A 16399-nucleotide genomic window follows, 5' to 3' on the forward strand; every position below is an offset into this window, starting at 1 on the left:
CAAAACAATCACTCCCAAGACGCAAACAAGAGTTAACATCTGGAACCAAATACCCCATTTCAACTTTGAGAGCGCGATGAAAAGAATCAAAGCCCGTGCTTCCCTGTCACAAACAAGAGGAACAAAGGCATGAACCAAACACCTGATTTGGAACTTTGTAAGGAATTGGATTCGACTTCTCTGACATGAATTTGTTGCTTTTCGTACAGAATTCCTTACAATAATCATAACAAAGGTGATGGAATCATCCTGCCATATATAAAAACCTGCTAAGCTCTTTTCTTTTTCCCTTAACACTTCAACCATACTCTCCAAGGAAGGCCCAGTAAAATACAGGTTTAATGAAAGCTGCCCAAGAGATCTCTTCCCCTACTTAATTGTAAAGCTAAAGCACTGAAACTTAGATGGCTTCTTTTGACCTTCTTTATTACAATTGCCTAAAGAAAAGACAGAAGAGAAAAAGAAGAAGAAGAAGAGCTGATGCTGTTATAAGTGAAGAGGAAGAGCTTTTGATATCACAGAATATCTGTTTTTCTAGTGATAACAAAGATGATGGAAGCAAGAATGATGGGAGAGAAGAACTGGGTTCTTGACATTAAGGAGAAGCTCGAACAAATGGTTTGTTCAGATGAGGAGGAGCTTTGGAAGAAGCATTCAATTTACAGGTTACCCACCTACCTCAAGGATCTCAAAAAGAAGGCATACATGCCTCAGGTTGTCTCCTTCGGCCCCTACCATTACGGCGACAAGCAATTGATGCCGATGGAAGAACATAAGCAGCGAGCACTTATTCACTTTCTTAAGAGAACAGACAAACCCATTGAAAATTTTTTGAGTGCCATGGAAGGAGTAGAGCAACAACTGAGGGGCTCTTATGAAATGCTAGATGATGTATGGAAAGATGGGAATAAGTTTGTACAACTGATGATCCTCGATGGATGCTTCATGCTCGAGGTCTTACGCGCCGCCACTATGAGACCAGTCGATTTACAGAGTAGCCACCAGTCTCAAAGATCCAATGGCTATGCTCACAATGATCCCATCTTCAGCTCCCATGGGAAACTCTATAACATGCCTCACATCAGAAGAGACATGTTGATGATGGAAAACCAGCTTCCTCTATTGGTTCTAGAGAAGTTGGTAGCTATTGAAACTGGAAATCCCATGGTAAGAATTCTTCATCACATTTCTTTTTTGGCATGTTACATTTTGCTAACAAATCCCTGCTTGCTTAGTCTTGTTGAATGACTTCATCAAAACATCCAAATAAGAAAACGCTAGAGCTCCAGATATTGGCAATGTTTAAACAGTGGGACCCATAATTTGGATTTTGTGCTACACTAGGAAGATCGGTTCCTTCCCCGAAAAGAAGAAAAAAACAGTTTATAATCATTTAACTTGCTATTCTGATTTGCCGCACTTGATATGATACAGAATGAGGACTTCATAAACAAGCTCATATTGAAGTTCTGCAACCCCAACGCAGAAGTCTTTAAAGTGGCCGAAGGCCTCCATGTACTGGACGTGGTTAGGAAGAGCATGCTTCAAGGCCCACATAGTAGATCGCCCGGCCCAGCTCAGGAAAGCTCAGGCGAGATCATCCGGTCCGCAATGGAACTTGACGAGGCCGGAATCCAGTTCAGGACAAGCAAAAGTCACAGCCTAAGGGACATCAAATTCCACCATGGCATCCTCAGTCTCCCTGTCATTGTGGTGGATGATACCACTGAATCCACGTTCCGCAATCTCATGGCCTTCGAGCAATATCACATTGGCGCAGGCAACGAAGTGACTTCCTATGTATTCTTCATGGACAATATCATTGATTCGGCGAAAGACGTTAGCTTCCTCCATTCCAAAGGTATCATTCAAAATGCGATGGGGAGCGATAAAGCCGTGGCAAAGCTTTTCAATGAACTCTCTAAGGATGTGACACTTGACCCAGAGAGTAGTTTAGATGAGGTGCATAAGATGGTGCATGACTACTGCAAGAAGAGTTGGAATGAGTGGCGAGCCAACCTCATACATACCTATTTCAGGAGCCCATGGGCTGCTCTCTCCCTCCTGGCGGCAATTTTCCTTCTGGGTCTCACCGTGGCTCAGACGGTTTACACAATTGTTCCTTACTACAAGCCAAATGATGACTCTTTCTCCTCAACTATTGCACCAAACTCATCTCCATCTCCCCTTTGATTTGTTCTCTCTCTCTCTCTCTCTCTCTCTCTCTCTCTCTCTCTCTCTCTCTCTCTCTCTCTCCAAACAAGCTTTGCTGTCTATTTCGTTGATAGTGTCAATGGCACCATTCCTTCACATATCTTCTGTTGATTCTTCATAAATCTTCTTCATCATGATCTTTACTTCCTGATCGAATCTTCCTTTTACGAGTTGGGTTTTTGGTTGCAAGTTATCACGACGTTTGGTTTGATTTCTTTATACCTTATGCTGTTTGCTCCTATTTGTTATTTGTTGTTGTGATCTTTGTTTCTCTGATTGATTTCCTTCCATTTGTTCTCCTCTTGCATTCTTGGGTTTTCTCTGATGGATGTGGTACTAGTTTTGATGATTTCACAGACGCTTTGAGTTGTCACATATCCACATTTTAAATCAAGGTCCAAGATAGTTTAGCAGCTTATAGACACCTTGGTCTGTCTTTTTTTAAGGATTTCAATTAAATTGGGCATTATTTGTTCTCCAACATCATAATCATCCACAAATGGAGCCAATGAAGGACAAAAACTATGAAGCAATGTAAAAACCACCAGCATACAAACAATATATTTTGTGACAAATGTACAAGATATTGAGGAATTGTTATGCAGGTCATTTCCACCTAGAACGGGGAATTATTTTTTTACAATAGAACCGAAAAGTGATGTGCATCATTCAAGAATCAAAGTCAAGTTGCTTTATATGATGCTTTCCAAATTTCTATAACCTCTCCCTTTGGAGCTGTTATATGTAAGTGTGCATCCATTTCCTCAGGAAACATGTTATTTGCTGAAATTAAGGTGGCCGCTTGTTTGTGTGTGGAAAGTAAGAACAAAAGGAACAAAACCACATTCATTGTGAAAGTCTCCACAAATCAAAGGGTTAGGATGAGATTCCATGTGATATATTTGGGCCATGACATATTAATAATGCTGACTTATACATGAATAGCTTGGAACATTAAATAGGTTAACATATAACAGCCAAGACCCTTCACTAAGACTCTTCACTGTAAATAATAATAACTCTTTAAGCTATTTCACCAAATAACCAGTCACTACTTAGTAAGGATTTTAGAATTCAGATGCAGGATGCTTAGATGATGATGGTCAAGTGTAAATGATGCGGTTCATGTGCAAGGGAAAACTCAGATGATGCTGTTAAGTGTAAGGGATTCGATCCTGATACGTATTATGCAATGTATGATTAAGATGTATATCAGTCTTGCTGAATTCTCATACTGAATCGGCTCTTTACAACTCTCGAATTAGAAAGCATAGCACTTCTACGAAACGGAGAATCCTGCATGTCATTGCCTTCTACACCTGTACAAAACTGAGGCTGAGCCTTCTTTTCTTCCGTATTGTGTAACAAAAATGGTAGGAATTTGGGAGCTGATAAAGAGAGAAAAGGGGAGGGACATGTGGTTTCGCCTTCCCCAAGGAGAATCCTCGGAAAAAAAATGAGATGAGCTTTCTCCCTCCCTCCAAGCATCAAGAACCAATTCCAATTAAGCTCAACTGCAAACAAGAATCACAAGCAAACAACCCAATATCAGAACAGATGCTTGTTTTTACAAATGCATTCTTGTGAGGAAGAAAGATTGGGTTATGTTACAATGTTGTTTTGAGGGTTCCTCCAGTAGAAGCCCTGAAGTATAACCGGCAAGATATTGCAGGCTATTAAAATATAAATCATCAGGGCATGCATCCCCAGCCACTCCAAAACCATTGTTGGGCGCCTATATCCATACACATCAACCTGTGGAAGCAACAAACCAATATGATCCTCATTGTACTAGGACACAACAAGTGGGGTGACACAAGTATCAACTGCTTCACTAGCAGTAGCAGTCATAAAAGTAGTAGTAACAACTCTAAAAAGTTACAGTAGTGGGATATAAAAGTTGGAGGCGTAGAAAAAGAACAAATTTAAAGTTCCATTGAGAATTTACCGAAGCATAGTATGTTGAATAGGTCCAATATGTTCATAACAATAAAATGAATTATGTTTACTATCAAGTTTCAACACTTCTGATAAGTAAGAGATGAACATGTGGCCCCTATCGTTTTAGTTACTAGAAAACAATGACGCCTCACCATTGTCCCTTCTTACAAAAGTTGCAAAGTTGACTTAATAATAAAAAAGACAGCCAAGTAAGTTAGTTTTGGAAATAGCAAGAGGATTCTGGGCTTATTTGGAATGAAAATAACACCTTCAAACCTTAACCCATGGCGCATTCAAGAAATAGTTAGCTTAGCAAGTGTCAGATTCGAGTAATGTTTAGCTTGGCATGTTAAAATTAAAATTCAAAAGCCTCCATGAGAAGGGAGATTTAGAATCTCACCAGCACATAAATTCCAGTGAAGAGAATGCCAGCAGCACCAGCAGTGACGCATGTATAACTGAATGTGTAGAGAACCTTATTCACGTGTATTCCTGTATCAAGAAAATGATGGGGTTAAATCAACAACAATTAGTGTCTACTACTTCCAAATTGGGATGTCATTCACTGAGACACGAAACAAGAGGGGATTTCTAACCAAAAAAATCCAAGGAAAAGCCCAGGAATGCAAGGCAGAATGAAGGGATCATCCATTGTAAGATCCTATCCTTGTGGTACTGCAAAAAGTCGAGAGAAGAAATTTGTAAACTTTAAAAAAAGAAGTAAAAGAGGTTTACTGATTACCAAAATTTAGGATAAATTTTATTACCTTGAAATGAATTATAATATGGCCGAAGTGCAACCCAATCAAGCAAGTAACAATGGCCATCACAGAACTGTGATCACATAAATAAGAAGGGTCAATTTAAGTATACTAAAATACTTGTCTCAACAAATTTTTACTATAATGTAGAAACAGCCATAGAATGCTCTTATAAAAAAACATGGAACTGAGGGTGGTTTGAGGCATCATGTTGTCTACATGTAAAGTCATGTAAATATGGCTATCTTTATGAGTCATGGACCTGAGAATATCCATGCAGAAAAATATGATTTTCTAGTAGAATTCAAAGTAAAACACTTCGAAGAAATATAATATTTAGGAAGAAAGTGAACAAGTTAAAAAAGAAGAGGATTCGATGTGTGAAGAATAGTCAAACTCTGTGTGCTCTGGCAATAATGAATGTTTTAAAACACAGTCCCATTTGCATGTCTCAGAGGTTAATGGCGGAACATTAAAGGATGCAGAGCACAATGAGTGACTCACCGAAATTAATATATATATATATATATATATATATATATATATATATATATATAGAGAGAGAGAGAGAGAGAGAGAGAGGAAAAGGATTGTACGCTCGACCGTACCTAAAGTTAGGTACGGTAGAGTGCCAAATCACATGGGTCCCCCATTTTTGGTGGGCATCTAAACCATTCATTTGCAAGGCCCCATCATAGATAGGGTGCATACCAAAAATCAGCACCATTGAATCATCCTAACCCCTCCAAAACTGGAGGCCAAAATGGGCAGATTTGTGGACAAACACTGTCTGTCCATTTTGGCCTCCACAAATGGATGGGTTAGGATGATCCTATGGAGCTGATTTTTGGTATGCACCCTATCTATGATGGGGCCTTGCAAATGAATGGTTTAGATGCTCACCAAAAATGTGGGACCCATGTGATTTGGCACTCTACCGTACCTAACTTTAGGTACGGTCGAGCGTACAATCTTATTCCTCATATATATATATATATATATATATATATATATATATATATATATATATATAAGTGATTTCGAAATTGAAAGGCATGAAGAAAGATATCATCATATGCATCATATATGAGAAACAGGTAACATACCTCAAGAGTCCTTCGGGATCAAAGGGGGCTTGACACCATGAAGGAGCATCAGCTGGAAGCGGACCATAATCTGGGGAGTTAATACTACATTCCTGCAAACAAAAGATGAAAGACATAAAATGGCATTTCATGAAATTGATAATTCAAAAGAAGACGAAAGAGAGAAAGAATAGGAAGAAAAATACAATGCTATTCTATTCAAACCTTTGCTCGTGCGTAGATAGGCCGTTTATATAGATGCTGAATGCCAAATACTTTACGATCAATCATCCCAACAGCATTACAAGCAGGTCCAGTGTCACCCCTAACTCCACATTCCACCTTACGATAGAAAAGACTAAAATTAATATTTTGGGCCTGAATAATCATCATACATCGGGAAAAGATGTCCACTATAACATACTCCTACCATAAATTAAGTCTTACTTATAATGAAGAAAATGGAATAATTTGAATTGGACAACACTAGGAAGTCATATCAATGCTACCATTACTAATCTGTTTACTACCAGAATGAGGAAAAACCCAAAGCTTAAACTCACTAAAATTGTCTTTGATGCATCAGTGGAGCTTCCACTTGGTACTTGGTACTTCCAGTCAGGTACATATAAGCCGTACAATAAGACCATGTAAATGGTAGTAAGAATAGAAGCCACCAGCCTAAACAAAAAAATGGGTAGCAAGCAATTAGAATCAAGTCAACAATGAATACATGCATATTTTCCAAATTTTAGTTCTTTCATAAAAGACTATGCACCAATATACAAAAGGATAAACATTCAAATGCCACTCAAATGACCAATCATGCCTTGGAGTATGGGATACTTAAAAATAACATTGAACAATTGAAAAAAAGCAGCATTTAAAATACTTCCAGGTAACATCAGTTCGTTTAAACGGTAACATCAGTTCTGCTTCAGTGCCAAGAAATAACAATTTTACTCTGTAAAAGAGCATTTAATCAAACTTACAACTGGAACTGATACTTTTTCAGTAATGACGAGCCAGAAGTAACATCACCATCACCCTTGAGCCAAATCTCGCATACTGCTGCTACCAAAAACGCTATTGCTATTCTCTGTAGGAGAAAAGAAGTCATCAGTATCCTTCCATGCCATAAGCATATGAAGAACTTAGACTTAGTTTATGGGAATTCAGTTCATTTTACCACATGTCATGAATGTGGAATGAATTAATCCCTCACCCGTAGGCATTATCAATAATCGAGATTTTATATTTCACTCGGAATATAGCTTGTACAAAAATTATACTATAAGTAATGATAATCAGGAAACTAAGGCTTAATCGAGATTTTATATTTCACTCGGAATATAGCTTGTGCAAAAATAAAAGTAATGATAATCAGGAAACTAAGGCTTGTGTAGTCACTTGTTTTCATACTGGCAGCCTTCTATTTATGTTACATCACCAAAAGGCTATTAAAATTCAACCAGCAGCCAATAACAAAAGTTTAGTTATGATTGCAAAATATCAAAACAAGGGAGCATATGCTTCGTCTCCCCAATAATAACAATGGTGACCTATTGAATATTAAAGAAAAAATAGTAATAAAGATTATGTTGAATAATGTATTAGGTTAGTTTAGACATTACTTGTATTAGTTAGGGGTATTGTAGTCATTGTATGTTGTTGCCCTAGTTTGGGCCTATATATACATCATATTCATGAGGAGCTCCCGACTGGAGACTCTCCATCCTTCACTCCTCTTCTTCCTCTCATCTAAGCCTAATCTCATCTCTAACATGGTATCAGAGCAAATATCCTTTGGGAAGGGGTAGAAAGAAAGAAGAAGAGTATCTCCACATCATATCTCTCTTTGCCTTTATACGCAAGGTGTTGTTTCGTCTTTGTCCTTTCTCCTCTAGATTCGTTATCTTTTATGTCTTTTGTATTGTTCTTCAAGGTGCCCACCAAGTGGTCGGTGAAATGTCCGAAAGAGATTTGGTGCCTTGGACGTCTTCCTTCCATTTCAAGTTGAAGGCCCTTGGCTCCAAGTTGAGGGGGAGTGTTGTCTAGTGTTGTCATCTCTTTCTTTCCATTGTTTTGTATGTCTTTTGTGTTGATGTCATCTCTTCCTTTACATTGTCTAGTGTTGTCTTCTATGTCTTCTTATGTCTTTTATGTTGTTCTTCAAAGGTGCACACCAAGTGTTTGATAAAATGTCTAAGAGAGGTGGAGTGCCTTGTTTGTCTTTGTTCCTTTGTCTTCTTCTTCAAGGCGCACACCAAGTGTTTGATGGAATGTCCGAGAGAGGTGTGGTGCCTTAGTTGTCTTCGTTTCGTTGCAAGTTGAAGGTATTAGATCTTCAACTTGAGGGGGAGTGTTCTCATGTAGTTCTTTGTGTCTTTTCTTTAGGGGGAGAGTTCTTTTTTTTCCCCTTGCTTTTGTCTTCTTAGTCGTCTTTTCTTGAGGGATTGTTGTCATCTTTGTTGCCTTTGCTTTAGGGGGGTCTTAGTATTGTCTTCTTATGGGAGTGTTGCCTTATCTCTTCATGTTGTCTTGATATTGTCCTCCTTGCCTTGTCATGTCCGGGCTCATGTAGTCTCCCCCAAGGGGGAGTATTGCTGGTGATTACGTTCTTCGTCTCCTTCGTCATGTGTCTTCTCTTTCATGTCTTATCCTCTCTTTTCGGTTTTATGCCTTATCCTCTCTTTTCAGGGCGATGGTTTCCATTTCCATCGTTGGTCGGCTCTCTTACAGGTGACTGTCTTTTCCCGTCAACCTCTCCTTTCTGGGCTATGGTTTCCCCATCGTTGGTCGGCTCTTTTCAGGCGACGATGTTCATGCCGTCAACCTTGTCTCCAGGCGATGATGTCCCCATCGTTGGTTGGTTATCTTCCTATTCTTATCTTCAGGCGTCGATGTTCATGCTGTCGACGTTGTCACCAGACGATGGTTTCCCCATCGCTGGTTAGTTATCCTCTTCCTATCTTATTATCTTTTCAGGTGACGATGTTCATGCCATCGACCTAGTCTCCAGATGATGGTTTTCCCATCATTGGTTGGTTATCCTCTTTCTCTCTATCCCTTCTCTCCAGGCAACGGTTTCTCCGTTGACCTTGTCTTCGATGGTTTCCCCATCAGTTGCTATCCTCTTCACTTAGCGTTGTGCTGCTTCGCCAATGTTCGTTGTGCGCACCTTTGGTGTGCCCCTTTTGCTTGCTGGATTGTAGTTGTTCTTGCCATGGCGCCTCCATTGCCCTCGATATGCGGATATGTTCGCCGTGCTCTCATTCAGGGAGAGGCCCTATTTGATCGCTCTCGTTGTTGTGCTACTTCAGGGGAGCTACTCTTTTGATGGACATTGATCTCAATGTTGTTCATGGTGGCCTTTGTTTTTTTGTTTATGTTTTTCATTATGTATGTACCACACCAGCTTGAGGATGAGTGTTATACCAAGCTGGATGCGCATGAGCTTCTTGAACTTTTTTAGTTGTTGACGTAGTTCTTTGTAGCAAGTTGGAGCTTCATAGTATATACACTCCAGCTTGAGGGGGAGTGTTGAATAATGTATTAGGTTAGTTTAGACATTACTTGTATTAGTTAGGGGTATTGTAGTCATTGTATGTTGTTGCCCTAGTTTGGGCCTATATATACATCATATTCATGAGGAGCTCCCGACTGGAGACTCTCCATCCTTCACTCCTCTTCTTCCTCCTCTCATCTAAGCCTAATCTCATTTCTAACAGATTCATTAAATCTTGAAACTCAATATTGAATCTGGAACTCAAAACTTAAAACATAAAAAGGTCCACGAAATTTCACGGACTCTGTTCAATAATGCACCAGCCAGGAGTGAGATCCACGCAAGCATGTTTTAGACTTGCGTAGTCTTAGCAAGGAAAAATGGTGCAAAATATGGTTACTCAGGCCATGTTTGGCAACCATGAAAAATTATTCAATGGAATACTCAAGGGCCCAATTGTGTGAGAGGGGTGGGGGAAGAAATTGGAGAGAATTGTGTAGGCGAGAGTATAAAAAATCTCTAAAAACTAGTGAAAAAAACTTTCTAATTAAAATTGGTTTTTTTCCTGATTTTTACAAGATTTTAGGAGCTTTTAATGCTACCCTCACTTCCATGGAATATTTTTTCATGGTTTCCAAACATAGTTAGTCTTCGCAAGGAAATCTCGTTGAAATTGTTTCAAGTTTCATCCGATTAATAGGCCACTTAAAGAGGTTGAAACATTAAAGAACTTTCATTACATTCAACAGATCATGCACCAGTTACACACTTTGACAGGTCTTCTTTCCAGGCCTAGAGTAAATAGACCATGCAATTACTAGCCCAAAAAACAATAAAAAAGATGCCATTGACAATGCGTACCTGTAGTATACCCATCCATCGAATACTTGCTATATCAACTCCATAAGTTAAATCTTTGAGGCCATGAAAATAGCCACCTGGGTGCACAAAAAGAATAACAAAGTAAGGGAAATGCAGATAATTTCAAGCATTTTAAAGAGATTCACCGTAGAATATATATATATATATATATATATATATATATATAGGGAAATGTTATCAGCACAACCATGTTTTGATATTTGCACTAACACGTCTTATCTTCTAGTATTGTTAAAAAGTATAAAAGATTAAATAATACCTTCTCCAACAGCTTAAGCTTTTGGAGTAACTGGTAGTTTCACATGGTATCAGAGCAAAGACCTGAGTTCAAACCTCCTCGATACCCAAAATCCACATGGAATGGTGAACCCAAAAGAGAGGCCACATCTGTGCCACGTGTAGGCCAACCCAAAGAAAGAGGGACCACACGTGAGGGGGCAAAAGAGGGGGCTAAAGAGAGACCACGTGTAGGCCAACCCAAAGAAAGGGGGGCCACACATGAGGGGGAGTGTTAAAAAGTATAAAAGATTAAATAACGCCTTCTCTAACAGCTTAAGCTTTTGGAGTAACTGGTTGTTCTAACAAGTATTTAAAGAGCTCTCAAAGGTTATTACCGTTCCCATAAAAAACTCTGACAAGCCAATTCAAAAAGATAAGATAAGTTGCATTTGTGCAATTATTACAATATGGTTGTGCTAAAATCATTTCCTCCTCAATAATATATATATATATATATATATATATATATATATATATATAATTGATTTAAAAATCATAATTAGATTATAAATAAAGTAATAAATATCAAAATAAACAAATTCCCAAATCTATTAAAAATGAGTATATCAAATACCTTGAAGAAAAAGACCTATTATTAACAACTTCAGTGCCCGAAGTACAGCCTTCCGGGTTGCAACAACTTTGTTTGACAATTTCTGAATGCAGGACAGATTGTGGTTAGCCCAAGAACATAAAGGGCTTATATACAAATTCAGGTTCTTCCCTCACGGTAACTTTCAATGTGTTTACTTTTTTCAAGCCCAAAAAGTCATTTAGAAATGATCTTGAAATGCTAATACAGGTTTTTTTAAGAAATGCTAAACAGTGTGCATTCCTTTTCAGTGTCAAACCATCAAATGCAGAAAATATTAAAACAAGAAATGGGGATACTGAGATTTCAGAGTATATGTATAGTATCCCTAAATATCAGAACATATATGATGGGATGATATACCTTATACGCAAGAGCAAGTGAAACCCCAACAATAAACAAGAAAAATGGCATGACAAAATCTGCGAGGGTTACACCATTCCATGGAGAATGATTTATTGCAGGAAGAATTCCACCAGCATCATCTACAAGAATCATGAGCTGCAATAGCGATTGCACGAGGGAAGTCATAAGATAACAATTCTTTGTTATACATGATACTTTCTACTCATATGAGACGCATAAATTAAACTTGATTAAACAAAGTACAAAAAAACAGATAAAAACCATCAAACTGAATAATTAACCTAGCAAACATAAAAGGAACAGATGTTATGTGCACCAAATCATAGTACAGTACAATGATAGCCCAACATGCGTGGGTAGCGCAGATTTAGGAAGATACATGAGATTCATCATATCAAACTTATTTTTTTAAGGAGCTGTTCTCGTTTTGGATTTTGAAATTTCATTTTGAGTCCAAACAGATTATTGGACTCAAAATTGAGTTATCTTTGAGTCCAATAATTAATTTTGGACTCAAAATCAATTCCCAAAATCCAACACAAACAGGGCCTAAAGAAGGGTCAGTGAAAAATAAGGGTATATATATAACCGTGAAAGACAGAATAAAAAGAGGTGCAGATTAATTGAGACTAATGCACTGACAATTTCTTTGTAACATAACCCTCAACTGCAATCCCCAAATACATAGACAAATAATATGAGCTAGGCACCATGCTATTTTCAGAGGCTTCACATATCTCAACCACTGCATCATTCTGACAAAACAATATCTCAACCAGACACATACACATAGATTCATTTATACTGATACATGCATTAAACCATCACCCACTAATACAACACCAACATTATTAGATTCCAAATTCAGAGCAATGCCTATGGTACCATCATATATAGTTCTACTATTTATACTTCCCTAAAATCGTTGGCAAGCAACAGTATGACAATGCACAAAAAGTTAAGCAAACTTCACAACGCTATATATAGGGCGATGATAAATTAGCACCCCCTGTAGGATAATTCGCACCCCTTCGATGTTCAAAAGCGTTAAAGTCTGCCACATATCCTCCTTTAAAGGGGTGCGAATTATCCCACGGCGGGTGCGAATTTATCATTGCCTACACACACACTGTTAAAAGGCATGTGCGCGTGCACGCGAGAGAGAGAGAGAGAGAGAGAGAGAGAGAGAGAGAGAGAGAGAGAGAGAGAGAGAGAGAGAGGGTTTTTTCTAGGAAACTACTCATCCTTTTTTTTTAATGAATCAAAATGGTATTTACATGGACATGGCCATGTGCGCGCGCAGACACAGAGATGTGGGAAGGCTGTTGAAGTGTGAGAAGGTTATAAGCTTAGGTGGAGGGGTTTTTCTAGGAAACTACTCATCCTTTTTTTTAAATGAATCAAAATGGTATTTACATGGACATGGCCACGTGCGCGCACAGACACAGAGATGTGGGAAGGCTGTTGAAGTGTGAGAAGGTTATAAGCTTAGGTACACACATAAATGATAAAATCACATCTTTCATGATGTGATACTGATAACAAAGAAAAGAAAACTTTTTAAGCCTATAGGCCCAGGAAACCTCATTGCAGGAAAGTTTGGATAGAGAAAAGTTCAGCTTCAGCCAATAGAATTTCACTGGAGGGTGACTGAAACAAGCAAGAAGAGTTTGTAATGAATGACCCCAACCATGTAAAAATGTAGTGCTGATACCTGGGCGTATTGCCCAATACATCTCTGATTTTCAGATGTAAATAGTGTATGTATATAGCCCAGACACACTATTCAATCCAGAAAAGATTACTTCAGCCCAAGACAATGTTTATGCATCAGAGTTTGAGATGTCCAACATGAATCAGAAATCCATTTCATACTTCAAAACATGACATCGAATTAGAAATCCATTTCATACTTCAAAACATGATATCAAAAGTTTTGACATTCAACAGTATGCTTCTATGAGTTAGTTGGGATTAATCTACAATTCCATTCATAAAAAAATAGTATGCTTCTATATATGTTACAAATTTAGAGAAAGCTTGTCTTTTCTGTTTTAATTGGCTTCTTAGAGCTTTTTGGAAACTGCAATAACCTTTGACAGTTCTTTAAATAATAAAGACAAGATGAGTTTGTGCAATTATTGAAACAAAAAAGACAATCTGAGTTTGTGGAATTATTAAAACATGGTAATGCCAATATCAACAGCCTATATATGCTTTTTAGATTCAAATCTTAACACCATCAGTTGATGTGCCTGCTGAGTGTGTCTTTTGAATGAAATGGCCACCATGGCAAGCTGAGAGCATAATCAAAATGCTAGCATAGATACAAATAAATATCATGAATGACGACATTGATGAGCTATGTCAGCACAAAAGTGCTTGTCACAACTCCTTAGCAAACAACAAGAAGCTGTATTTGACATCCAAAATACAAGCTAGTATGCTTGGAAACCGTGCTCGATGTCATCAAGGCTGAAATTCTGATTACCCATCTTAATGTATAAACTATAAAGTAACAAACCAAAGCTTTCACAAATCCCAAATGACCCAATCTGTTTTTAACATGTGGGTTCCTTTCTTACTAAATTCTAGAAGGGGTTCTCACTATCAGATATCGTTTTCCTTCATACACGCACATCATTCTAACACCTAAAAGTTATCTATTTCGTCCTATTCTACTTGGCCCATTCTATCACTAGGCCAAGTCACTGCTCTGCCTCTTGACAACAGTAACAACATCATGAAAGCCGAACTTATTACCACTTGCTATTTCTTTGAACCTTTTGTTACATGCTGAGAATATGGTCAAAAGTCACGTAGCAGCATATTAGCCCCATGGGAATAAAGTCTTCATATATGGCAAATGGAGAAAAGGTTAAATGCAATGAAATAGAGGGAGTGACAAAAGTTGTGGTATGAAGCAGCCCAATGATGCCCTTGAGCACTCTCAGCTTCTTCTTACAGCTGAAACGGCCAAGATAAACATGCACTGCAATATAAATGCAGTTGACATGGAAGGTGTGAGCAATACGACGAAGATACACTTTACCAAAAACCTCACTAAAAGCAAATATCATAAGAAGCCCAACATCTATAGGGCCTATTTCACTCAAAACCTATCGTGTCTTCAGTAATAGTACACTGAATACAGACGTATTAAGCACTCAAGGTTTCCCATCCACTAGTAAAACAGGGAAAGAAATGGACTGCCTATTCATCTTTGTTTCAGTATCTGCTTAAATGTTCTGATGGTTTTTGGTTTTCAAGAAGGGGAGACCCGTCAGATGTTTCAGGCTGAGAACAACAAGACCTCACGCAACGTAGCGTCAGCTGTAGCCATTAAATGGGCAGAAATAATCTGCGACTACTATAGGAGAGATATGATGATGATATATAAGCAGTGGTAGCAGCAGACCTCTATTTCTGTGAATGAATGAAGGGGTTTTCATTGCTGACAAGAGAAAACGACTCCACACATAACACATTCATTGAACTGGATCGGCGTGCAATCCCGCCTCCCATAGAATAATAGCTCACTCACAATCAACATGCCTTCCAAGTTAAGTTTGTGACTCCCAACAAGCAAAGACCAGAGAAAGAGAGACCCTTCCAGCAAATAAATTCAGGTTGCAAATAAATGGTGTACTGTGTGTTAATGTCAATTCATTCAGGAAAAAAAAAAATATATATATATATATATATATATACACATAGGATGTCCATTTGTGGGGTTAAAAATCAGCTCTATTGGACCATGATGTCCATTTGTGGGGTTAAAAATCAGCTCTATTGGACCATGATGTCCATTTGTGGGGGTAAAAATAGAGAGATACTGTTTGAAAAACACCCTATCCTTGAAAGGGCCTTCCAAATGAATGTTTTGGATCCACCCTTTGTTATATGTCTTATATACGTGACATTGAGGTAAAGGGTAGAAGAAAATCAGGAAAAAAAAAGGTAAAAAGTCTTCCATACATACACATGGTTGACTAGGACTAACTAGATCTTTGAGTGAGAAAATTCATATCCTAGTGAAAGACAGCAGCAAAACTAGACTAAAAAAATGAAGAGATTATTTATATCCAAGATTTTAAGATTTAATATAGTGAGAGTCCATTAGAAGTACACAACTCGCCCGACCCAAACGTTTGAATCCTGAACTATTTAACACCTCATGCATCTGACTTGTCAACTCCAGAGAGACAGCCAGGCAAATAAATCCCATGACTTTGACAGCCGTTGATTATCAAGCCAACACATATGCTAAGCTGCTTTAAAAAAAAATTTATTCAGCCGTGAGAAGCAGCAGATGTAGATGTAGATGTAGATATGATATGATGGAAAAAAGAGTCCCAAGTTCCAACTGAAAACTACACTCAAAAAAGAAACAGAAGTGGGCGGCAAATGGGTAATAGGAAATTTTGAGTGGGGACCCTGTTCCTCCTAATGGCATTTTTTGTAAATTCAATGAAACCCATTGGATTATTAAATTGTAGATTTATTAAGGCAAAGAGGAAAATGATTGGCGAGAGATGGAATACGATGCGAAAAAAGTAAAAAGAAATAGAAAGAAAGAGAGGGGTGTAGCTGCATTTCATTCAATTCAAAAGATTATCAAAATCTCAGGCGGATCGGAAAGAAGGGAAAAATAAAGAAAGAAATCAAAAAGAAAAAGGAGACGGAACGGGAAAAAGAGGAAAGAAACGTGAAATAGGGGCATGCTTTAATTATAGTAATAGAAAGAAATCACGGATATGAATAGAGAGCT

General features: G+C 38.1%; 2 protein-coding genes across 8 annotated transcripts in view; one reads left to right on the forward strand and one right to left on the reverse strand.

Moving 5' to 3' along the window:
* Positions 1-232: 232 nt before the first annotated feature.
* Positions 233-2965, forward strand: LOC143860907 (UPF0481 protein At3g47200-like). Its single transcript, XM_077371765.1, has 2 exons — positions 233-1167; positions 1435-2965. Exons 1-2 carry the CDS (start codon positions 550-552, stop codon positions 2191-2193), a joined length of 1377 nt encoding a protein of 458 aa, XP_077227880.1. The 5' UTR covers positions 233-549; the 3' UTR covers positions 2194-2965.
* A 405-nt stretch (positions 2966-3370) lies between these two features.
* Positions 3371-16399, reverse strand: part of LOC143860906 (uncharacterized) — a 77432-nt gene continuing 64403 nt past the window's right edge. For all 7 annotated transcript variants that reach the window (XM_077371763.1, XM_077371762.1, XM_077371761.1 and 4 more), the window contains 12 exons: positions 11626-11763; positions 11245-11326; positions 10371-10447; positions 6994-7100; positions 6565-6682; positions 6227-6343; positions 6023-6114; positions 4923-4989; positions 4752-4830; positions 4556-4647; positions 3826-3969; positions 3371-3728 (listed from right to left, as the gene is read on the reverse strand). In XM_077371763.1, coding sequence (XP_077227878.1) covers positions 3702-3728; positions 3826-3969; positions 4556-4647; positions 4752-4830; positions 4923-4989; positions 6023-6114; positions 6227-6343; positions 6565-6682; positions 6994-7100; positions 10371-10447; positions 11245-11326; positions 11626-11763 — 1140 coding nt within the window. In that variant the 3' untranslated portion in view covers positions 3371-3701. The remainder of the gene's footprint in view (positions 3729-3825; positions 3970-4555; positions 4648-4751; positions 4831-4922; positions 4990-6022; positions 6115-6226; positions 6344-6564; positions 6683-6993; positions 7101-10370; positions 10448-11244; positions 11327-11625; positions 11764-16399) is intronic.

This window comes from Tasmannia lanceolata, unplaced genomic scaffold, assembly GCF_043159265.1.
Source record: "Tasmannia lanceolata isolate RefF3 unplaced genomic scaffold, GAP_Taslan_0.1 ptg000037l, whole genome shotgun sequence".
In the NCBI taxonomy this organism is placed as follows: domain Eukaryota; kingdom Viridiplantae; phylum Streptophyta; class Magnoliopsida; order Canellales; family Winteraceae; genus Tasmannia; species Tasmannia lanceolata.